This window comes from Carassius gibelio, chromosome B7, assembly GCF_023724105.1.
Source record: "Carassius gibelio isolate Cgi1373 ecotype wild population from Czech Republic chromosome B7, carGib1.2-hapl.c, whole genome shotgun sequence".
NCBI classification, from domain to species: Eukaryota; Metazoa; Chordata; class Actinopteri; order Cypriniformes; family Cyprinidae; genus Carassius; species Carassius gibelio.
The window spans coordinates 36665926-36689243 of record NC_068402.1 but is presented as its reverse complement, the minus strand read 5'-3'; the positions used below and the strand labels follow the sequence as shown (position 1 = coordinate 36689243).

The window sequence follows — 23318 nt, the reverse complement described above, 5'->3', positions numbered from 1 at the left end:
TTTGTAATAATATCTAATTAAAGGTTTGAAAGATGAATAAAAGATGTTTTAATAATCTTTTGTTCTGCTTTATAGAAGTACTGCTTTATATTCACATACTACAGCACATGTAATTTTAACTGTATTTGTGCTATTTTAAAGTTAACATATTTTAGACGTATCTAAATCACTACTTTATCATAACAAATGTTATTTAACATATAGTTAAATACATAACTTATAAGTTTCACTAGAAATTACACTAAAGTCTATTTTAGTTTATAAATGATTGATATTTCACAAACAATAGAAGCAGTTATATAATTACATATAAACATGCACTTAAGTTCCACTTAAGTGTCAAAAGTGCATTTATTATAAACGTAAAATGTAATACATTTTCATTTAATTGTAATGTCCAATTGTAGTTGTTTTACACTATATCATCCCCGTAATAAGGACTCATTTTAAAAGCATGCTTAAGTGTACTTCTTTTTTTACAAGTGAACATGGAGACACAATAAGTGCACCTTTATTTCAAGAGAGAAAACAGAAGCGTTTTGGACACCCTCGTTCTTCTTTTCTTGTTGTCTGTTTAAGTGACAAGCTTTACTTGTTTCCTGTCAGACTTAAACTTGTTTTCCGCTCACAACTCTTTTTACCTGCCATCGCGATGACAAAACAACGTGTGAGAGAGATCATTTCTTGTTTAAAGTTTGACAGAAGTCATCACAAGAGGAATTTAGCAGCGACTTCTGTGACTTCCGAGCCGTACAACCCGTGATGCAAAGCTCGGTTTGTCCATAAAGCTAGATGGTTTTGTTCCCCGGTGTGCGGCGGGACAAGCAGTGAATGAATGGATGGATGGGCAGCTGCCAGCTGGGGTTCACCTCTCATCCATCCATCCTGCTTTGCACAGCAGTCTGTGGAGCTGCCGCAGTGAAGCTCCATGCTGCTCGGCATACAGAATTAACCTGACTCTTTAATTAGCTCAGTAGCCGCTCTCCATAACACACCAATGACATTTTCAAACAAAGAAAGTTGAGGATACAGCATCATTTCACTCTCTCCAGATCTTCATCTTCAAGTCCAGAGGACCATATGGAAACCACTGAGGAGCATTTCTGTAGATTTACATGAAGTATCCCCAAAAAGTGTGTGAAGGAATAGTTCTCCCAAAAAATTAGCATTTTGTCGTCACTTACCCTCATGTTGCTCCAAACTTGTGTGTGGAGCACAAAAGAAGATTGTCCAGTAAAATGTTGTTTTGGACCTCATGGACTGTTTCAAAAACTGTTGAAATACATTCAACTTATTATTTTGATACAGTTTGATTTAATATTTTATTATCTAAATGCAATTAATGTTTTAACCCTGTAAAGCCTCACAATTTAAATATTAGGCAGTTTTTTTTTTATTAATTAAAGAAACCACTTGAATATTTATCTGCATTTAATAGATATAGGTTTCAGTAAAAGGTAAATATTTGATTTATAATATAAAGGTCTGACAACTTCCAAATTAAAAAATATATATTGTCATTAAGAGTTGATTATTATTATTATTATTACTTATGTTTTACAATTTTATATATATTTTTATTTTTTGTAGAAAATGACAGCTGGTCAAAAAAAAAAAAAATATATATATATATATATATATATATATATATATATATATAGTAATTAAAAGGGTTATTAACTCTTCTGAACATCGGTATTGTATTGTCTAAAATGAACATAAACATCTTTTTACAATTTGTAAAATTTATAAACATTCTTGATTATAGCCAGAATATCTAGAAATGCTTAAATCAAGAAATATTTTCTAGACAAGTAAAATATTTTTTCTTAAAACAATACAATCATTTTTATTTGTCTAGAAAATATTTCTTGATTTAAGCATTTTTAGATATATGGGCTGGAAACAAAATCAAAATCAAAATAAGAAAAGCATTTTTTGATGATCATATTTGATGTTCACATTTGTTACACGATTTTTCAAAAAATAAAAATAAAAAAAAATAACTGATGCTTGGATGATCAAGTAAACCTAAGCTGCTAAAGTCTAGTTAGTGTTCATTGTGAAACATACCAACAATATAAAAGTTATTCATAAGTTTGCTTCATATAAATTAGTTTTCAAAGCAAAAAGACACTTGAAGCACAAGATTAATGAGGATGTTTTTACAATTATGCTAAAAGGCCTTTTACTTGCTAAAAAAGTCTATCAATCAGACGACAGAAATCATGTAGTAGATTATGTGCAGCAGGTTTTATCAAAGTTTGATCATTGGGAGGCCTTAGAAATGTGAATATCATAGGAATTCAAAACTTTGTGTCCACTATATAATCTATGTTGATGTTGGTTTCTTATATGGGTGCCATAGTTCTTGTTCCTCTCCTGTGTGTTATATTTCATAGCACAGTGGCTCTAGAAAGCGGTGTGTAACCGGATCAGATGGCGGTGGCCGTTCTCCAGCAGATAGTGCTCAGTCCACTGTGGGAAACATATGTTATTAACCTGTGATGCATGCAGTCAGTGCTAATGAAGACAGATGAGTGTGGCCCATCAGATCACGTACCGCTATAAAACCGGCAGCTTTTGTGTGGGAGGGAGAGCTGTGTGTATATTTGTGTTTGAGTCAGATTTTGGATTCATCACTGATCATAAATTGGTTAAATAAATAAATAAAAAATCGAATTGTGTGCATTACAAAATTATGTAACGTGTTCAACAATTACATTTTAAATTTTTATTCATTATTATTTGATTTTTAAATGTATTACAGATGGTGGTGTCCATTATAAAATTAAATTTACACTTCATTTTAAAATTACATTTTTTCTTTTATTTTACTGTACAATTGAAGTTGTTTTTTGGATTTCTCTTTAATTGTGCGATAGTACATGTGGTCATATCAGAGAGCTTCATTGTGTGTTGGTAGTTTGCATTGCTGACAGCTTTCACTGTATAAATGATGAAGTCTGGTTTTGTAACCAAACCTGCCATTAGCTAATCGTCCCGCCAAGAGTCTGCAGAGCTGTAATTAGCGCATTCTCTGAGCAGACACCCCTCCTGTCTCTTCACGCTCGCTCTCATTGGTCAGATCATCCGACTGTCCAGTCCCTCTCAAATACCGTGGCATTTGGCAAATGCTTGTGAATTCTGACATTCACCCACTTTTGGGGCATGTTTTGCAGTCGGCACTGCCCCATAAATATGGATGGCTATGCGTAAGGAAATATTTGGGGTTCTCGTTGTCCCACAAATGAGCTGCATGCAGTGTTTAACCTTTTAGTTGAATGCTCTGCACTATGGATCAGTAATCCAGCAGAATAGACAGCAGCGAAGCAGAAAAACTGACGGGCCGTCACGCTCCTCTCCCAGCTGGATGCTTTTGTTGTGTGTGTTTCATTCGCTTGTGTGATATTTGAAACTTTTAATCTTCCAGATGCACGCTTTGTCACTGTGTGCACCTTCTGTGGAAATGTATAAGGGCTATAATTAATAATTTTTTGAAAATTAGCATTGGCTTTACCATCGAGTCTTGTAACACTTACACTACCAGTCAAAAGTTCAAAAGTTTTCTTCTCCTACCTGTTTTATAACCAATTTATTTATTAATTTATTCATTTATTTACATTGTTATTACGTTTAAGGTTAAAGTAAGGTACTTACTAGGATTAAAGATATAATAAATAAATATAAATATAAATATAAATATATATATATATATATATATATATATATATATATATATATATATATATATATATATATATATATATATATATATATATATATATATATGTGTTATGTTAATCCACTTCCACAACAAAATAAAAAAGGTAATTGTTACTTTCCTTGCAATTCTATGATATAAACTCTTTTTGTTTCCACCATGGAATAAAAAAAAAAAAAAATTCTTACAATTCTTACTTTTTTTTCCCCCTCACAATGGCAAGTTACGTAGCCCTGCACATGCAAGAAAAAAAATAAATAAATTGTGACGATTCATTCCCTCAATGTACTAAAACCTGCACATGATTACTACTGTGTTCCCTCGGTTTGCTAAATAATGCGCACAATTTATAAATCGAGAGAACAAAATAGTAAATCGAGAGAACGAAATAGTAAATCGAGAGAACGAAATAGTAAATCGAGAGAACGAACTAGTAAATCGAGGGAACGCAATAGTAAATCGAGGGAACGCAATAGTAATCATGTGCAGGTGGAGGTGCAGGTTTTATATTTAGCCTAATATTGTTTCCTGCATGTCATGTGCAGGGCTCCGTAGCAAGTTTATATCACGTTTTCTTCTTAGAATTCTTTGTTTATATCTTGAGATTTAAAAAAAAAAAGAGAAGAAAAATCTGAATTAGGAAAAAAAAAAGTCGCTATAACCTTTTCTTTCTTCTTTTTTCATCCTGTGGTGTAAACAAGCTTCCATTCATGTTCTTAGTATTACAAACATAGAATTTTCATCATGTAGAAATTTAAAAGAAATTTATGTTTGTGAAGGAAAATTGTGAACTCGTATCTTATAGTAACAAGTACACTAATGGAATTACAAAATGTAATTATTATTTATTAATTAATTTTTTAATTTTTTTTTGTTTGTTTATTGTTTTACCACACCTTTTGAGAATTTTGAGAACAAGCTGTTGATACAGCAAAAGTGCCAGACATATCTTTGAATATTGCCTGAGAATATGAAAAACAGGCACCACTAAAAAGAGTTCTATGTGACTGAACTGAAGCGCTGTGATCTGCTCAGTGTGAATTCTTCAGTGAGCTTCACGCCGGTGGTCAATCACACATCAGCCGCTCCAGCAGAGCTGTGTGTCATTAGCACAGACACGGTGACCATTCATCTTCTCTGTCCCCTGATTGGCTCAGATGACAGGACAGGAAGAGGAGGGCCGTCGCAGTGGAACAGGACACAGCTGGTGATGACATGTGGCCCGCTCCAGAGGAGGAGGACACACCTGTCACCCCTGACATCGGGGAGGAGAGCGTCTTGTGTGGGACGATGACTGATGCTGAGGTCAGGGCCGAGGTGAAGGAGGCGCCTCTGGAAAAAAAACACTTTACGGTCAAGAAACGGAGGGAAGCCTGTCTGTGGAAGAGGATCCTGCAGTTACTCTTGAGCAGACCGTCAGGGAAAGAGTAAACTTTCACGCATCTGTAGGACTGAAGAGAGCTGCTTTCAACATATTCCTGAAGGTTACTGCATTAAGGAGGAGGCTGTTGAGCAAAGAGACTCTGTTCTGTTATAGGAGGGGAACTGAAGGTTTTAAAACTGCCTAAATGTTGCAATTTATTGTTCAGATACAAAGCAGCTGAACAACAACAACAAAAAAATCATAAACCAATTCAGATTAAACATAGTATGCAATAATGACGCAAATACGCTTGGTTTTCAATATTTTGGCTATCATTCAAAAATGATATATAGTTTAGTAGTTTTTTCTTGTTTTCCATTTCAAATATCAAATTATTCTTATAGACGAGAAGCAAAATTACTTAAAAATACTGACTTAATATTCTGAAATACACACACACGCAAATAAAAATCTTTCCACAGCGTCCCCTTGGAATTATAGGGTTCTATCTGACATTTTTGTCAAAATTTTGTCATAATCTTATTTACATTATGTGATAGATTTTGTTTATGTTGTATACATTATGGAATTTTAATTATCCATTCTGCACAGTCGAATGGAATGCAAAAACTTTGAATCTCAATATCTTAAAACTGCTCGGAATGCAGATAGAACCTAATAATTCAGGGTAAGAAAAATAAACAACTGTATTTCTGAAGTATCACTATCAAATAACAGTACTTTTAAAATTATAATCAAGTACGTCTTTAGTATGTTAGTCAACACATCAAAATAAATGTACTTAAGAATATAATTTAAAATGTACTTTGAAACAGAACTTGTAATTTGCTATTTAATGCAAAGTGCCCTTTTTATGTGTACTTAAGTGTGTTAAGAAACAGTCATGAAAGATGTTTTAAGTACACCTTTCATATTATCTGCAAGTATAGTTAAAAAAATTATATATTTATATAATTATATATATATATCATATTTTAAGATGAAGTAGTGCACATTCAATACAACCACACTTCCTTTTGCTGCTCCTGACTGCAAACACGTCAGAAGACATAATCTCTTGTAATCTCCCTCAGTATTACAGGCCCACTGCGGGCAGCGTTAGTAAGGAAGGAGTGGTTTTTGGAAAACGGATGTACTGTAGTCAGAGCTCATGGACTCTTGAGGCTCTCTGCAGGGTGAGGTCAGGCCAGCTCAAGAATTTTTTAAGCATATATTGATTTAAAAAGGTTTTGCCCTCTAGCTGTTAAAAATAGAACTGCATGGAAGAAGATAGTTTGGTTGGGAAACAAAACCAACATGAAACATGACATCAGGGGCCGGTTCCAAGTAAACCAAAAAAGCCAGGTTTATTTCAGTTAGTCTGACTCATTACGAGTTGATTTGGTTTAAAATAATTCAGACTGCTAATTTGGTAAACTTGTTTTATGGAAGAGGCCCCCGATGAACAAATAGGCTAAAGAAGGTTTGTTGTTGTTGTTTTTCCACCCGCTGCTTCCCAGAGCTTTGCTTTTTAAATCACCCACATGGTAATTTTTTTCTTGTTCGTTCTGACAACAAACATGACGTAACACGCACGGGGGGGTGACATACAAAACTGCAAGTATTACAGGCTTAGTGCATTTTAGTAAGTAAAGATGGATTCTTTGCATTTTTTTCTTAGCAACGACTAAAACATTAAACGTGCAAAAGTGTCCAATAAAATATTTATAATAAATATTTTTATTTAAATATTTTGATTTCTTAAGGGTTTAACATTTCTCTTTCATTCATATGTTTGTTTGTTTGTTTATAAATGTTTATTATTTACACTGTAAATCAATAATTAAATTAGTTAAATCATTGTCTAGACAGAATAATTTTAATCACTTTAATTTACCAGATTGCTAGATAGATAGATAGATAGATAGATAGATAGATTGATAGATAGATAGATAGATAGATAGATAGATAGATAGATAGATAGATAGATAGATAGATAGATAGATAGATAGAGACAGACAGACAGACAGACAGACAGACAGACAGATATATTATTTGCATTACTTGGGACTTAGTCAATATTTGTGTATGTTCAGTGGACACTGAAAGCAAAATAGGTTTTGTAACACTGAAACTATTTTTACTCCGTTTTCCCTCATTTTCCAGTCAGGAATTGCTTGTAAATTTCACAAATAATTGCATAGAAATGGTAAGCAATACGTTAAATAAAGCTTGGAATTTTGAAGCAGAAAGGCTAAAAAAGTATTTTCTTATAAAACATAATCCAAAAATCCAAAAATATATTTGGAAAAAGGTTTATCTACACTCTCAGGGGGAAATTATTTTTGCAAAAACTGGGGTAGTGCCTTTTCAAATGGTATAGTATTATATAAACTTTAGGTAATAGACCTAAAATCTTTCTTTAAGGTACGGATATATTTATGTATGAATCCCTTAAGACTGTAAGGTACAGAGTTGTACCTTTGTAAAGGGTACTGCACCAGTAACAGATTTTGTACCATAAAAGTAAGATAAAGAGCATTAGTTACAGTGCAGCACGAGTTCAGTCATGAGTGGGTCTGTGCTGTAGGATCTCTACACAAGTAGATGGTGAAGTGCTGTCATCTCCAGCATCTCCTATCACAGACGAGTCCCCTGCTGCCACTGACTGCCTTTCACTCCACCGCTGGAACACTTCTTAACTAGGACTAGATGTGACAGCGCTTGAGTCCTCTGCTTCGACAGCTCGTCAGTCACCGTCTGCACTCTCTTACACACATTCAACAGCTGCTTTCTCTTGCTCTTTGGTCCTATTAGACAAGAAACACTAGATTCGTACAGGAGGATGCAAGCATAGACTGTTGAATTATTCAATGGGAAACAAAGATATTCAGAAACAGGTGAGAGCATGGTTGTGTGAAATCTTCAGGGATTTATTTGCACATGCAAATACATGCACATGCATTTTGAGAAGCCTGCGCGTGCTGTTAAGTTCATACTCATACATAATTAAAATAATGGATTTTGATGGAAGTATGATGATGGAAGTGTCATTTTTAAGTCACTTTTGTTTGTAAAGAAAAGAGAAATTATAAAGGCAAGCAATTATATTCTTAGTAAAATATATAATATTTACTTTTAAAGCATATTTATTATAGCGTATTAAACTGAAATACACAAATTAAGCCATTAATTTATTCATATTTGGCATAACTTTAACCTTAACTTCAAGATAACTTTATTGAAGAAGGAGGTGAAATGTGTAAGATGGAAAGAGATGGAAGTGAGTTTGTTTCTTCATCAGATTTGGAGAAATGTAGCATTGCATTGCTAGCTCACCAGTGGATGCTCTGCAGTGAATGGGTGCCGTCAGAATGAGAGTCCAAACAGCTGATGAAAACATCACAATAATCCACAAGTAATCCACACCACTCCAGTCCATCAGTTAACATCTCGTGAAGTGAAAAGCTGTGTTTTTGTAAAAAAAAAAAAAAAATCCATTGTTAAGGCATTATCACTTTAAATCGTGAATATTAGCTGTTTGGACCCTCATTCTGACGGCACCCATTCACTGCAGAGGATTCATTGGTGAGCCAATGATGCAATGATGCTACATTTTTCCAAATCTGATGACATCTTGGATGGCCTGAGCATGAGAACATCTTCAGCAAAGTTAAATTTTTAAGTGAACTATTCCTTTAAGAAATGTACTACAGTCACAACTCAAAGTTCTGTGTTTGGCCCTAAGCTGTGAGCATTGGAAATAGCAGTTTTGCTTGTAAGCTTATATCTTCCAATATTTAGGGCCTCCGGTGGAGTCGGCCTCTCATCAGGCTTGTGCAGCGTACATGAATCAGAAAGACTATACAGCTCACAGCTTTGAATACATCAGCTCACAGTAAAATATTATAATTCTGTTTTAGTTGACGATATATCTGGCAAACACAAGAGCAATCCCGATTCAGACTTTATGCATAAACATTTTTAGTTCAAGCACAGCACTAATCCTAAACTCAAATCTGTTCTCTTAGCCCATGGCGTCCTCTCACAGCAGACATCACATCTCCCTTCTGAAAGTAATTCATTGCATCCAATTATTTCAGTGCTTCTCCGTTCAAGAGCACTGTCCCAAATAAACCTTAAGAGGAAGCGCACGGCACATTGCATTTTATGCCCTTATTTATATTCTGTTTGATTTGTTTATGCCTTGAGAATGGAGGCAGCTTGTCTGTCGGTGGTTGTTCAGCACAAATCATGAAACGGGGGCCGGGAAAACTTCTTGACTGGTTTTAAGATATTATGTGCAAGTGTACGGAAGTCATGGCATTTCTGTTGGCTGGTTCTGAATACATGCATACATACATCAGTATAACAAGTTTGGAAACAATGGAAGTTAAATATATAATAATAACAAATTTGAAGCTTTTTTTTTAAATACCAGTATGACATGCTTAAACAAAAGAGCATTGTAGTCTGTTTGAATGAATTGTGCATTGATGTCGATCAGGTGGTAAAAGTTATGCAATGTGATATTTGGCCCAGTTTCACATCATCTGCTCAAAATACTTTTGCAGAATGGGAACAGAGACAGCTTTTGTCACAGTGGTACAGCAGTCTAGACTGCATCTTGAGACTGTTCATTTTAAGAATGCATTTATAACCACTTACGGCCCTCGTTCTGATCATGTTGTACTTGGCGAAATCATGCTCACTGTGAACTGCAAACTTGGTAAGACTTAAACCCATTCATATTTAATATCACTGAAAACACTACAACTATTGCATTTAAGGTCTAAAAATACCCCATTGTTGGATGAGGTTTAGGTAAAAATGTCTGAAGAGCACTCAAATGTAAATAATATTGTTTTTTATGGCAATGAATCCAGGAATTTTCCAGGTATTTTTAAATATTATATTAATGCAGGACCCAGACCAAAAAAAATACAACATTTACAACTTTATTGGTTTCAGTGGTTCCATGAAGAACATTTATCTAATGGTCACTTTCCATTAAACAAAAGTTCTTTATATTGTTCTTTTATGAAACGTTCTCTGGGGAACCAGAATGGTTCTTCTGTTGTATCGCTACAAAACTCTTTTGGAAGATTTTAACAGGATAGTTCAGCCAAAAACATGCCATCATTTACTGACCTTGCTCCAAACCTTTCTTCTGTTATTTTGAACAATGTTGGTAATCGGTTGACAACAGCCATTGACTTACATAGCATTTTGTTCCATACTAAGGAAATCAGTGACTATTGTTTGGTTGCCAACATCTTCAAAATGTCTTTTGTATTCTACAAAAGAAAGAAAATGTAAATTTTTGCCTAAACGATCCATTTAAAGTTAATAATGGACCTTATATCAAATATTTAGCTTATTTCATCAAATTTAAACAGAATCAAGTATCAATCTAAAACACGATGCATTATTTCTTCTGCTCCTCTCATCTTTCACTCGTTTCCCTCCTCCAACTCTTCCCTAGGGAGCCCTTCAGTCTTCTGCCACAGACTTGGAGTAGTAATGCCAATCACACAGCCAGCGATTCTCTTCCCAGCATTCCCACTGCGTTTGCTTTCCTCATCTGACCCCATTCCCAGATCGTCCTCCTTCTCATGAACCACCACGGCGCGTCCCAGAATGGACTCCCCTCCAAACAGCTTGGCGTCTGGGAGCTTCTGGAACTGCTTTATGAGTCCTTGCTCAGAAACAAAGTTGCCCAGGTCTCCGGGATGACCGGGATGGTCGACCGCCCGTGGATTGTAATGAGGACCAGCAGTGACGCACCCTTGACTGAGGTCTCCATACTGATGGATGTGGATGGCACGCGCTCGCTGATCATCGCCAGGCAAACCACGGAGGTTGATTTTCACTTCTAGAGTTCCATTGGGAAAGACCTGCTTGAAAAGCACCTGCCCGAAGATCTGGGGCTGGCTGGCTGGTAAATTTGGGACGGGGGTTACTTCACAAGTGGCGTAGATTGTGTTGTTGAACTCCACGACTTCTGGCTTTGGAGCTTCGGCGATCTCAAGAACAGGACTGTCAGAAAACTCTCCACTTTGTATATACAGCGTCAACAATATCAGAGGGAATTTTAGGATGATTTTCTCCATGTTGCCGTTTAAAGCCTAGAATGAAGAGTAGAATCAGTGAAATCATGCAATTTTAGCAATGTAGTGTTTTTGATAGAGGAGCAATTCAGGGAAATAGTTTCAATGAGTGCACATTCAAGTTCTCAGATTTGTTCTTCTCTTCTCTGCATTAGACACATTTCAAAGCTTTCTTCCAGGGAGCTTTGTGAGGGGGCATTGCATTAGCTTGAAATAGCACAGCCAGATTATAGATTGCATTAATGGCAAAACAGCACAACTGTTAAAAAAATGTTTAATTGCTGAACAACAAATGTCCTTTGTATTGAATGTGCACTTGTAGTGTGCTTCAAATCTTGAAAGCATATATATATATATATAAAAAAAAACATTTACTTGCACTTAAAGAGAGACACTTTTTTGACTGTGTTTCTTAACACACTTAAACATACTTTCAAAAAGTGAGCCAAAAATGTCAAATTAAAAGTTACTTTTTAGTATATTTTAAATTAGATCATATTTTAATTATCTTTTGTAGTGCTTTAAAGAAGTACAGTTCACACACTAAAGCACATTACGGTAAAAGTGTTATTCAATATTACATTTAAAGTTGAGATATTTTAAATGCACTGAATTACAGCTCCTTCATTATAAATGTGTTATTCACATTTATTTGCTATAATTTCTTGTCAGTACATGCAGCAGTACTTTAACCATATTTCTAAAACAACTGAAGTAATTATAAAATTACATATAAAGAAGTCCTACAAAAGCACTTTAATGTTCAGATAATCACATTTAATATAAATTTAAACTGTAATGGGTTTCATTCAATAGCAGTTATTTTCATAACATACTCTTTTTATGTGGAAGTCTACTTTTTAACAAGAGAAAAGCTAAAAAGAACACTCTATGATATTTTATTTATATAGTAAAATCTTAGTATAGTAAAAGTTTTTTTGTACATTCTGTCTGGTATTATTAGCTATGCAACCAAAAAATAAGAAAAGCAAAGGAAAGTTCATACCACCAAAAGCTACACTGCTGATTTGTCAACACCAAATCGATATTTGCATCAGCTATTCATGAAAAAAAAAACGAAACTAAACAAAACAAATAAAAGAAGAACATTGAAGAACAGTGAGGACACATTACCGTATTGAAATGTTGTCCTGAAACAGTGTGCAGACTGAATATTGCAGTCACAAGGTTTATGGAAAGTTTAATCCGTGTGCTGGCGTCCAGAAAACATCCGCTTGTGATCAAACTTTGTATTATTGATTGCTGCTCTTCTGAGAACTCATGTAGAGCTTACAAGTTAACCATGATAACACTCCTAGTAATGTTTGCTTACAGTTATTGTTCAGACAGTATCAAAGTTTTAATGTAAATGAGGCATATTAACCCTCGTGTTGTGTTCCAATCGTTTTGACCCAGAGAGGATTTTCTTTTTGCCAAAAATGTACATTTACATTTATTCATTTAGCAGACGCTTTTATCCAAAGCGACTTACAAATGAGGACAGAGGAAGCAATCAAAAACAACAAAAAGAGCAATGATATAACAAGTCTCAGTTAGCTTAACACAGTAGACGTAGCAAATTATATCATTTTAAATAATATAATAAATAAAAATTAAACAGAATAGAAAAAAATAGAGCAAGCTAGTTTTAGAGGTCTTATATACACACACACACACACACACACACACACACACACTGTAAGGTCCGCCCACTGGTCCAAGGACGGTAGCCAATGGCATGGTCGAAGGGTTCCTGCATGTCACTGTCTTCCCTTATTCAACGCAACAAATTTAAATTAAATACAACTCTGTATGTGTGTTTTCATCTGACTCCAATTATGAAAAAGGGTTTAACCCCATTTGGTTATTTATAAAGTTCACTACATGTTTGATTATTCTATTTAACCCTTAGTTTGAATATACTTGTTAATTCGCGAACCTATAACTTTTTTGAGTCTCGCACAAATCGGGAATACGGTCTCTTCATCACAAACTCGTCAGTCTTGGTCATTAGACAGAGGCAATTTATTTATTATTAGTTATTATTTATTATTATTAGTATTTACCTGCCAATGAAAAGGACTACACACAGCAGTTGTGCGGAGATCTGTCTACAGATTCCTTGAAACCTTCGCCATCCTTCCTTAAATACTCAGATAATTTAATCTTGTCAAATGGTGGTGTCTGTCATTATAATTAAGTTTTGGTCCCCTATTCAGGGGGTCACAAGTGGTCAATCAGAATTTGAATGGTTCATTGACAGTTGTAGAAGAGGACACTTATTTACATACAGGAGGTAGTTTGCATGAAGGACCTGGGGGAGGACACACCTGAAGTGACACACAATATTTCTTGTTCTCTAGAACTTCTTGGGAGTTTGCACTATGTCAAGAGAATGAGACCATTTTACCAGGCATACTGAGACATTTCAAATGATACCAAACATATATAGTCACTTGTTGTATACACTTAGCATTGCATAGATTTAGAGTGAGTTTAAGGTGAGAGAGAAAGGATTGGGAACATGAGTGAGGAGGGAGTGTGATGGTGAGGTGTGAACTGCTAGGCGTGGTGCATTTCCGATGGCACTGTTACTTATGCAAGGAGGATGTTCAGGAGAGTGTTCAAATGTTAGTTATTAAGAAATTCATTTGTTTGTTGTCTTAGGGAGAAGTCGTCCCTCAGTCCAGACGGTCTGACTCCACACACACACACACACACACACACACACACACACACACACACACACACACACACACACACACACAATTGCATAATAAATGAAAATAAAATAGAGCACAAAGAGATTAGAAAGGTAGTTAGATTTGTTTTAAGAATAGAATTAGAATGCTAGTTAATATTATCACATTGGACTAAAACTTACTGATTTTGTTCACACAGTGAATATTAACTTCTCTATTCTTTTTCTTTAGAATTGTTGTACTTTTTTGGGATATTTTGTCTCTATCGTTTTACACTTGTGGTGTTCAGAGTAAAAAATTCACATATATTGTATTCACATACAATGCAATAAATAAATAAATAAATAAATATTGCATTTTGTTTTATCGTTAATAGAAATGTCCATAAAACGAATGGATAATGTCCTGGAAGAAAATTACCAATAAATTTTCCATTTTTTTTAACAGGTGCAGGTTTGAATTTGTTTTGGAAATGATTGATCGTAGGCTTCGTTAATCTTTTTTTTGTTTTTTTTTGTCTCTATCAAAAAATATCCACAATTTTATTTTTTTATTTATTTAACTCAAAAATATAAGCTCAGATCAGTGAGGTCTACGACCAGTTGAGTCCAAAAAGAAATACAAAACCTATGCTTACTGAAAGAAGACAAGTCGACAAAAAGATTGATTTGGAAATATTATAAGATAATATTTGATTTACAAGCAGCTATTAAAAGGATGGTCATTTTTGACCAGAGACAACAGATTATGTCAAGGATTATAAGCACAACATTTGATACATCAGATGTACTTTTATTGTTAGTTGTGCTTCAACGGTTAGTTATCTTACAGAAAACTGATTTTACAAAGCAACCAACATGCTCTGTAAATGCATCTCCACTTGAAGTTCATTCTCAACCACACTTCATAAATTAATCTCACAGTTCTTCTGTTTCAAGAAAAACATTTCTACAGTCCTAAGCCACGTGCAACTGGCCCATTATTTAATTGTCTGTGAAAGAAGAAATAAAAATGGTCTGTAATTCAGATTTATACAAAGAGCAGTACAAAGTCTTGTTAACGTTAACTTTGTTTTTCCCATCACCATCAATTCCCAGCCACAGGCAATGATCCAGTAGCTATTATGTAGCTTGTTAGCCATGCCTAGGCTGTGTAATTACCGGTGTCGACGGCAATGATTGTCTTGTGCACTAGCTGATTCATTGCAGTAGATTATCACAGTCTGAATGTACAGGAGCTGTCTGAGATGTACAAGAGCTCAGTACATTCTGAGACTTCATTCAGGATACTCTCATGGGATGCCAGTTCAGGTTTTGATGATTTCTCAATTACATATTGGATAGAAATATACTAACTGTTGACTAAGCACATTATATGGGGATTGTAATGTAAAGTGATTTCTGAAAATCTTGACATAAATAATATGCATAGTAAAAATTGGATATTTGCTACAGGCAATAACATCAGACTTGTGATAATACATTATAGATCATTTATGTCTGAGAAATCTTTTAGTTCATCCAGAAATAAACATTCAGTTATTTACTCACCTGTATGTCACGTTTTCTGTTCATGTCTGTCTGCTTTCTAGCTTAATAAGTTTAGTTCTCCTCGGGTTCCCTTCTTGTTCATTTCCATGGTTACTGATTCAGTCAGTCCTCAGTTCAGGTGTGTATTGTTTGGTTCATCCTTTGTTCTACGTTGTATTTAAGCCTTCAGTTTTCCTTTCACTTTTGTCCTGCATTGATTCTGTTTCTGTTTGCATCGAGTTGGAGTGGTTGTGTTTTCTACTGCTTTATATTTTGAGCTATATTGAAAAGACTTCCAAGGATCTCCATCTCTGTGTGCTTTATTAGAGCCCTCAACCCAGGAGCCTTGAAAAAATAATTGTATTGAGCTAAATAAACTTATCACTTCATCCAAACCGACAATGTGTTTATTAGATCTAGTACCTACTAAATTACTGAAAGAGTTATGTAGCAGAAGAACTACTTCTCAATATTATTAACTCGTTATTATCTTTAGGTCACGTCCTAAAACCCTTCAAGCTGGCGGTTATTGAGCCTCTTATTAAGAAACCACAACTAGATCCTTGTGAACTGGCAAATTACTGACACATTTCAAATCTCCAGTTTTATCCTTCCAGAAAAAAATAAAATAATAACGAAAAAAGGATATCTATGAATAATTTCCATCAGGTTTCAGACACCATCATAACACAGAAACTGCACTTGTTAAAATGACAAATGACTTGCTTCTTGCATCAGATCAAGGCTGCATCTCATTGCTAGTTTTACTTGATCTTAGTGCTGCATTCGACACCATAAATTATGACTGACATACTTATAAATTGATTACAAAACTATACAGCTATTCAAGGGCAGGCTTTAACATGGTTTAGATACTATACTTGTCAGATCATTATCACTTAAATGGGGAATCATCTCAATTAACACCAGTACATATGTAGTGCCACAAGGATCTGTCCTAGGTCCTCTGCTATTTTCAATAAACATGTTGCCCCTTGGTAATATTTTTTTTAATATATAGTTTATATTAAAAAATATATATATTTAATATATATATTAGTTTCCACTGTTATGCTGATGATACTCAGCTATATATCTCAACAAGTCCAGATGAAACTTCTAAATTATCTAAGCTAACAGAGTGTGTTAAAAATTTAAATGTTTGGAAGACCAATAATTTTTTCCAATCAAATTCAGATAATACAGAAATATTATTGGTCCAAAAAAAAAAGAAGAAAAAAAAGAAAGAAAACAGTACATGGAATCTCTTAGATCACAATTAACATCTAGACGGATGCACTGTTACTTCCTCTACAGTCAAAAATCTGGGTGTCATATTAGACAGCAACTTGTCTTTTGAAAATCAGATTTCCGATGTTACAAAAACAACATTCTTCCATCTTAGAAAAAAACTTATTCTATAGAGGACAATAAAGAATTTATATATCAATAATAAAATGATCTTAGAAACATTGGCAAGCTACGCAAGCTAAGCAACTGTTACCTGTTTCTGATGCAGAAAAGCTAGTTCATGCATTCATGACCTCTAGACTGGACTATTGTGATGCACTTTTAGGTGGTTATCCTGCAACTTCAATAAACAAGCTACAGGTAGTCCAAAATGCAGTTGCTAGTTCCTTATCAGTAAAAAATTATTTTTATATCTATAAGCCCCTAAATGGTTTAGCTCCTGCGTACCTAACTAGTCTTCTACCACACTACAATCCATTGGTAGTTCCTAGGATAGCAAAGTCCACTAAAGGAGGTAGAGCTTTTTTGCATTTGGCTCCCAAACTCTGGAATAGTCTTCCTGATAATGTTCGGGGTTCAGACACACTCTCTCTGTTTAAATCTAGATTAAAGTCACATGATTTTAGCCAAGCATTCACATAATTTATCTCATATCCTAGTACTTCAGCTATACCTGATCAAATGCACACTATCATTCTTTTTCTTGGGTTGAACACATCAGTTTTGGCTTGGTTGAAACAGCAGCTACACTAATTCTGTCTCTATTTGCTGCTCTTTTTCTGCGTAACCAGGAATTACACAAACTTCAGTCTGGATCCAGCCCCTACGGAGATCTGAGATGACCGAACACCTGAGAAGACATAATGCCAACACTGAAACATCATACAAAACTACCAAATAATGCTTTAAGTTTAATTGCAACATATACTCATTGCTGCTATAGTTGATGTCATTAAATAACTTATAAATCGATTACAAAACTATACAGCTATTCAAGGGCAGGCTTTAACATGGTTTAGATACTATACTTGTCAGATCATTATCACTTAAATGGGGAATCATCTCAATTAACACCAGTACATATGTAGTGCCACAAGGATCTGTCCTAGGTCCTCTGCTATTTTCAATATACATGTTGCCCCTTGGTAATATTCAGTCTGGATCCAGCCCCTACGGAGATCTGAGATGACCGAACACCTGAGAAGACATAATGCCAACACTGAAACATCATACAAAACTACCAAATAATGCTTTAAGTTTAATTGCAACATATACTCATTGCTGCTATAGTTGATGTCATTAAATAACTGCATGATTTGTACTGTATATTTCTGTCACATAGATATCACTTTGACAGTCACCGCTGATAAGCTACTGCTAAATATTATAATGTAGAAAGTTAAATTTTCTGTGAAGTTCCTTACGATTTTAATTAAAATTTTAACTCAAGGAACACTCCACCGTTTTTTGAAATAGGGCTTATTCACATTATTTCCTACATTTAGATAGGTGGGCAAATGCATTTTTGTGTCAGTGCATGCATTGTTTTAGTTTGACTGGGTCGGCGTTAGCTTAGCTTAGCACAATGAATGGAATCCTTTGTTGCCAGCTAGCATGGCCTGAGTAAAAGTGATCAAAAAAATAAAAAAAACCCCACCTAATTACTTCTTGTGGCCTGCGTATTCACAACGAGTACAAATAGCGATCCAGATTAACACTAGGCGATTTCCTAGGCAGATATTGACTTGGGACTATATTATGGGGAAGCACAGAAGAAAGCACTGCTACTTCGGCGCAGAGATATCACGCAACACATGAAAACATCAACTCTATATGAATACAGGTATAATATGGGTCGATCTATACATGCGTCATGATTAAAATAATCACTTACTCTGTGGACAGCTGTCCATTTGGTCCATTCGGCGTGGGGCGTTTTTTCCAGTTCACTTTGTCACACCGGACAAAAAAATCGAGTACTGCAGAATGGATCAGCGCCGTGAAATCCTCTGTAGATGTGACACAACTTCGGACACGCTCATCTTGATCTGACGTGTTGAGCCTGGTCATCAATGGCAAAAACATGTCCCACTCTCTACAGCACAGACACTCTATTTCCGTCGGCATAGATTGGCATATTCCCCCACATTCACACCACCAGTTCATGTTGGCTCTCATCCTCACGTCCTCAGGCTGTTGAGCGATCGCAACTAATACACGCGCATATAAATTTCACTCGCGGCTGGCTTGACGGTGTTTTTCTGAAGTGCGGCTGGCTTGACCGCAGTCTCCTACTGTCGTTCTATTTCCAAAGCACGCAGCTCGTCTTCTGTAAACTCTGGTTCAAATAGGTATGGTTCTGGTTCTTGGCTGTCTGAGAAGTCACCCTCTTCGTCTCTCTCAAAATCAGCCATGTTCATCGCCATTCGTGTACTGTAAGGAAAATAGCCAGGCAGCTACTTTTCACGCCGGTATGTTGACGGAAGTCGTGGGATTTCATGTGTTGCGTGATATCTCTGCGCCGAAGTAGCAGTGCTTCGCCTAAGCAGCAGTGCTTCGCCTGTGCTTCCCCATAATATAGTCCCAAGCCAATATCTGCCTAGGAAATCGCCTAGTGTTAATCTGGATCGCTATTTGTACTCGTTGTGAATACGCAGGCCAAAAGAAGTAATTAGGTGGGGTTTTATTATTTTTTTGATCACTTTTACTCAGGCCATGCTAGCTGGCAACAAAGGATTCCATTCATTGTGCTAAGCTAAGCTAACGCCGACCCAGTCAAACTAAAACAATGCATGCACTGACACAAAAATGCATTTGCCCACCCATCTAAATGTAGGAAATAATGTGAATAAGCCCTATTTCAAAAAACGGTGGAGTGTTCCTTTAACTCAATATCACATTTAAGGTAAATATATTTTAAATGTACATTTTTATGAAAATAATACAACTGGTTGTTACCTTTAACTACAGTTAATTACTTAAAAATAAAAATCCAGCAGTTACGATTTGCAAAGAAAATCCTAGGCACTAGGAAGAAGAAAAGTAAAAAAAAAAACATCTCTCTCTCTCTCAAAAAAAAATGTGTAAAATGTAATGTTTTACCCTCTATGATGTATTTTTTTTTATATGTATCCCCAATTTTTGTTTGTGTTCTGCTTGACGTTAAGTATCTCTGTATGTTTGTTTTGAAAGAGAGAGAGTAAACGGAAAAATAAAAGAAAATCCAAGGTCACAGACTCTGTGGCTCCTCATGCGGCGGATGCCGGAACTGTTATACAATTGCTTTATTTGTCGCTAGATATCCTCCGGTACAGGATGCAGACAACCCACAATGTGCATTATTTAGTATACATATCTTGCGACCTAAACCAAAATATACTGCAACGAATACTATGCATAATCTGAGGAGTCTGCTGCAGTGTACCTAAAATAATAATGATGAGGTAAGTGCTTCCGGTCGCCATCTTGTCTTGTAGCCGCGCTCGAGAGCGAGAGAGCAGCGGCTGCGGTGGAGAAACCGACCAAACTATTTTCTCTTTGGCCTTATTAATATTTATTTTACGATATGTCAAAGCGGCACAGGTTGGATTTAGGCGATGATTATTCGTCGAGCAAGAAGAGGTCATCTGACGGGTGAGTTGAGCTGGAGGAGTGTTTTAGCAGTGAGCGGCTAGGTTGTACTATCATGTCCACACTCTTGTGCTGGTGTGGGTTTAATACTGCAGATAGTGACATCGTTGCTAATACATATTGTGTATAAAAAGCTCTGTTGTGTTCCGGAGAGGTTACTGTAGCTCGCAGGAAGCGCGTAGTTTGCTCAAAAGCGCGCGAGTCTTTGTGACTGACGGCTCTAGCACGTGCGCTGCTGCAGCGAGGTGACGTAACGTTAGCTTTATTTACATTTCTCTCGTGTGTGTGTGTTGTGATGTTGTTGGATTAGTTACTTTACACTTCTGGTTTGCAGTGTGTAAAGAAGCAGATATGAAGCCTTGTGTGAGGCGGTTAGGCCGCTAAATGAGCAGCGGATGATGTTGAGTGTGAATATGTTGTGTAACTTAATCGTGAGTTTACCGGTGTCGGAATGTGACACACAACTAGACTCTGAAACTCTGTCCTCAAAAAACTAACGTTAACTTTTAAAAAGTAAGATTAAAATGTTTAGTGTTTGGGATGTGAGCGAGTAATTACTGGGATATTATGTTAGTGAGGCTGAGTTTTGGCGGCCTGCTTTGTTTATCTCTGGTTTTCCGTGTCTATCTATCTATCTATTATATATATATATATATATATATATATATATATATATATATATATATATATATATATATATATATATATATATATATATTTTTTTTTTAAATATAACTTTTTATTTTTTATTAATTTTTCATTGTTTGGGTTTAATTTTAGTTATGAGTAGTAGTTCTGAATTCTAAACGAGTTGTTCTGTTATGTCGGATCTTTTAAACGATTCGGTTGAATTGGTTCTCTGTTGTGTTGTGAACTATTCGTTAATCTGAGTGAATCGGTTCGGTCATCAACTTGTTGAACTGAAGTATGGGTGGATAGTGTTAAGAGATTTAAACGTTGCGGTGCTGAGACTGTCGTAAATGGTACAGATAAATACCTTGCGAATATGGTTTATTTGTATTTTATTTTTTTATGCAAAACGGGAGTTTTTAGTAAAATTTGGTTAAAACATCCAAAGATTATTATTATTTTATTTATTTTATTTACCAAAATATGTCATTTTATTAATTTATTTGTATTGCCAAAATGTTTTCGCACTTGGTTACGTGAGTTGATGACCAAACTGGTTTAATCAGGTTTGTGAGCGAATCATTCAGACTCTTTTGAGAGCCGACTCAACTGATTCATTTAAAGAAAAATCTGAAATTCTTTTCAGTTTCAGACATCGCTGTTCAACCTAAACTACAAGCATATACCAAAAAAATTCAAATGCACTTTTCTTTAAGTAATAAAACTAAAGATGCAGCAGAAGTAAAAAATCCCGTTCATTTGCTTCACAGGAGAATCGATTTAGAAAAATAACTTTAAACACTAAAACAGACCTACTTTCAGCTCTATTACATAAAGCCATTTGTCTGCATTATTTCAACTTCAGTAGTTAGTTATGGTGCTTGTACTTTCAGAGATTGTTGTCTGAAATCAATTACTGGCCGGTCACTAAGTTGCTATTAAATGGGTCCTACACATTGATGGGGAAGTCGTGGCCTAATGGTTTTGGTGGTTTTGAGTCTTGGGCCGGCAATATCACGCCTGAGGTTTATATCATTATAGGGTGGTTGTGTACACACACTGCCAACACACATTTTCATTCAAACAACATGTAAAAGTGATGAAAAAAGATGACCCCTTTAATAAGATGTTATGTAACCGAGTCATGCAATCGCTTGCATAAATGCATAGTTTGAATATCAAGTTCTCATGAATGTTATCAGATTGAACATGAACTTTTTGCCAGGGAACTAAATCCTTGTGTTGTTCTTGATGTCTTCCCATCAGTAAGGACCGTGACCGAGATCGGGACGAGCGTTCGAAGGATCGGGACCGAGATCGTGACCGGGATCGCGATCGAGACCGGGATCGAGACAGCAAGGCGTCCAGCGCGTCCCTCAGCTCCGTCGCGCCCATCGCCGGCATGCTCTCGCTCAAGCAGACGGCCATGCAGCAGCAGATCAACCCCTTCACCAACCTGCCTCACACGCCGCGCTTCTACGAGATCCTCAAGAAGAGGCTGCAGCTGCCCGTCTGGGAGTACAAGGAACGCTTTAACGACATCCTCAACCGCCATCAGAGCTTCGTGCTCGTTGGAGAGACCGGCTCTGGAAAGACCACACAGGTTAGCCCAAACAAGGGCTTTACAGCTTCTCACAGAAGACCTTGCTTTGTCCTCTGTAGCCAGAAGATCCTAGCATTCAGAGATCTGTGAGCGATGGGTATTAATTAGCGTGCTCTTCATTATCACAGAACCGTTTGTACCTTTGGTTAAAGCATAAGAGTTGCAGCATCTCTTGGTGCAGATTTTCTGATTCAATCATTTTTCTTCCATGACTGTGAGTTTGGGTCACTAATAACATGCTTTTAAAAAATGTCACATGCACCAACCATCTTCCCCAAATTTGTAATGATTCATTTTGTAAATCTGTTCTCAATAATATTCTGCAGTTTTCTACTAAAACAAAGCTCTGAACGATTTAAGTTGAACGTTGAACATTTTAAAACAAAGAAATTAAAATCGTCATAGTTTTGTGATCTTACTGTTATCTAAAATAATAATAATAATAATAATATTTCTTATGTTTTATAGTTTTTTCTATTATTATTTTATCTAAATTGTATATATGCTAATAGTATATTATTATAGTAATGATTCTTTGATTTAATTTTTCAAATAAAAACTTTTTTTTTGAAAAATAAATGACCAAAACAGCAATGATAAAATAATAAAAAAGAATTTATTAATTTACTTAATTCAAGTATTCAGATAATAATTCAGTCAGTAGTAATTCAAGTATTTTATTAAATTATTAAAATAATGAAATGTATAACTATCGTGCTCTAAAAATTATTTAACAGTGTTTCTGTAGTTTTTTTTTGTCCTTCGTTTATCACAAT

The 23318-nt window shown here is 35.5% G+C and overlaps 2 protein-coding genes across 4 annotated transcripts in view; one reads left to right on the top strand and one right to left on the bottom strand.

The window, feature by feature from the left end:
- Nucleotides 1–10024: 10024 nt before the first annotated feature.
- On the bottom strand, nucleotides 10025–13403 carry sod3a (superoxide dismutase 3, extracellular a). 2 transcript variants are annotated; one of them, XM_052560052.1, is made up of 2 exons: nucleotides 13264–13403; nucleotides 10025–11215 (listed from the first exon to the last, which is right to left on the bottom strand). In XM_052560052.1, exon 2 carries the CDS (start codon nucleotides 11198–11200, stop codon nucleotides 10541–10543), a length of 660 nt encoding a protein of 219 aa, XP_052416012.1. In that variant the 5' UTR covers nucleotides 11201–11215; nucleotides 13264–13403; the 3' UTR covers nucleotides 10025–10540. The 2 variants fall into 2 exon arrangements, with proteins under 2 accessions (XP_052416012.1, XP_052416011.1); XM_052560051.1 differs by lacking the exon at nucleotides 13264–13403 and adding an exon at nucleotides 12332–12674.
- Nucleotides 13404–19984: 6581 nt separating this feature from the next.
- LOC127961662 (ATP-dependent RNA helicase DHX15) overlaps nucleotides 19985–23318 on the top strand; it is a 33894-nt gene continuing 30560 nt past the window's right edge. The window contains exons 1-2 of one of the 2 annotated variants that reach the window (XM_052560877.1): nucleotides 19985–20122; nucleotides 22206–22542. In XM_052560877.1, the coding sequence (XP_052416837.1) occupies nucleotides 20115–20122; nucleotides 22206–22542 (345 nt within the window). In that variant the 5' untranslated portion in view covers nucleotides 19985–20114. Of the gene's footprint in view, nucleotides 20123–20143; nucleotides 20313–22205; nucleotides 22543–23318 lie in introns of those variants that run through there. The other variant, XM_052560876.1, reaches the window with a different exon arrangement.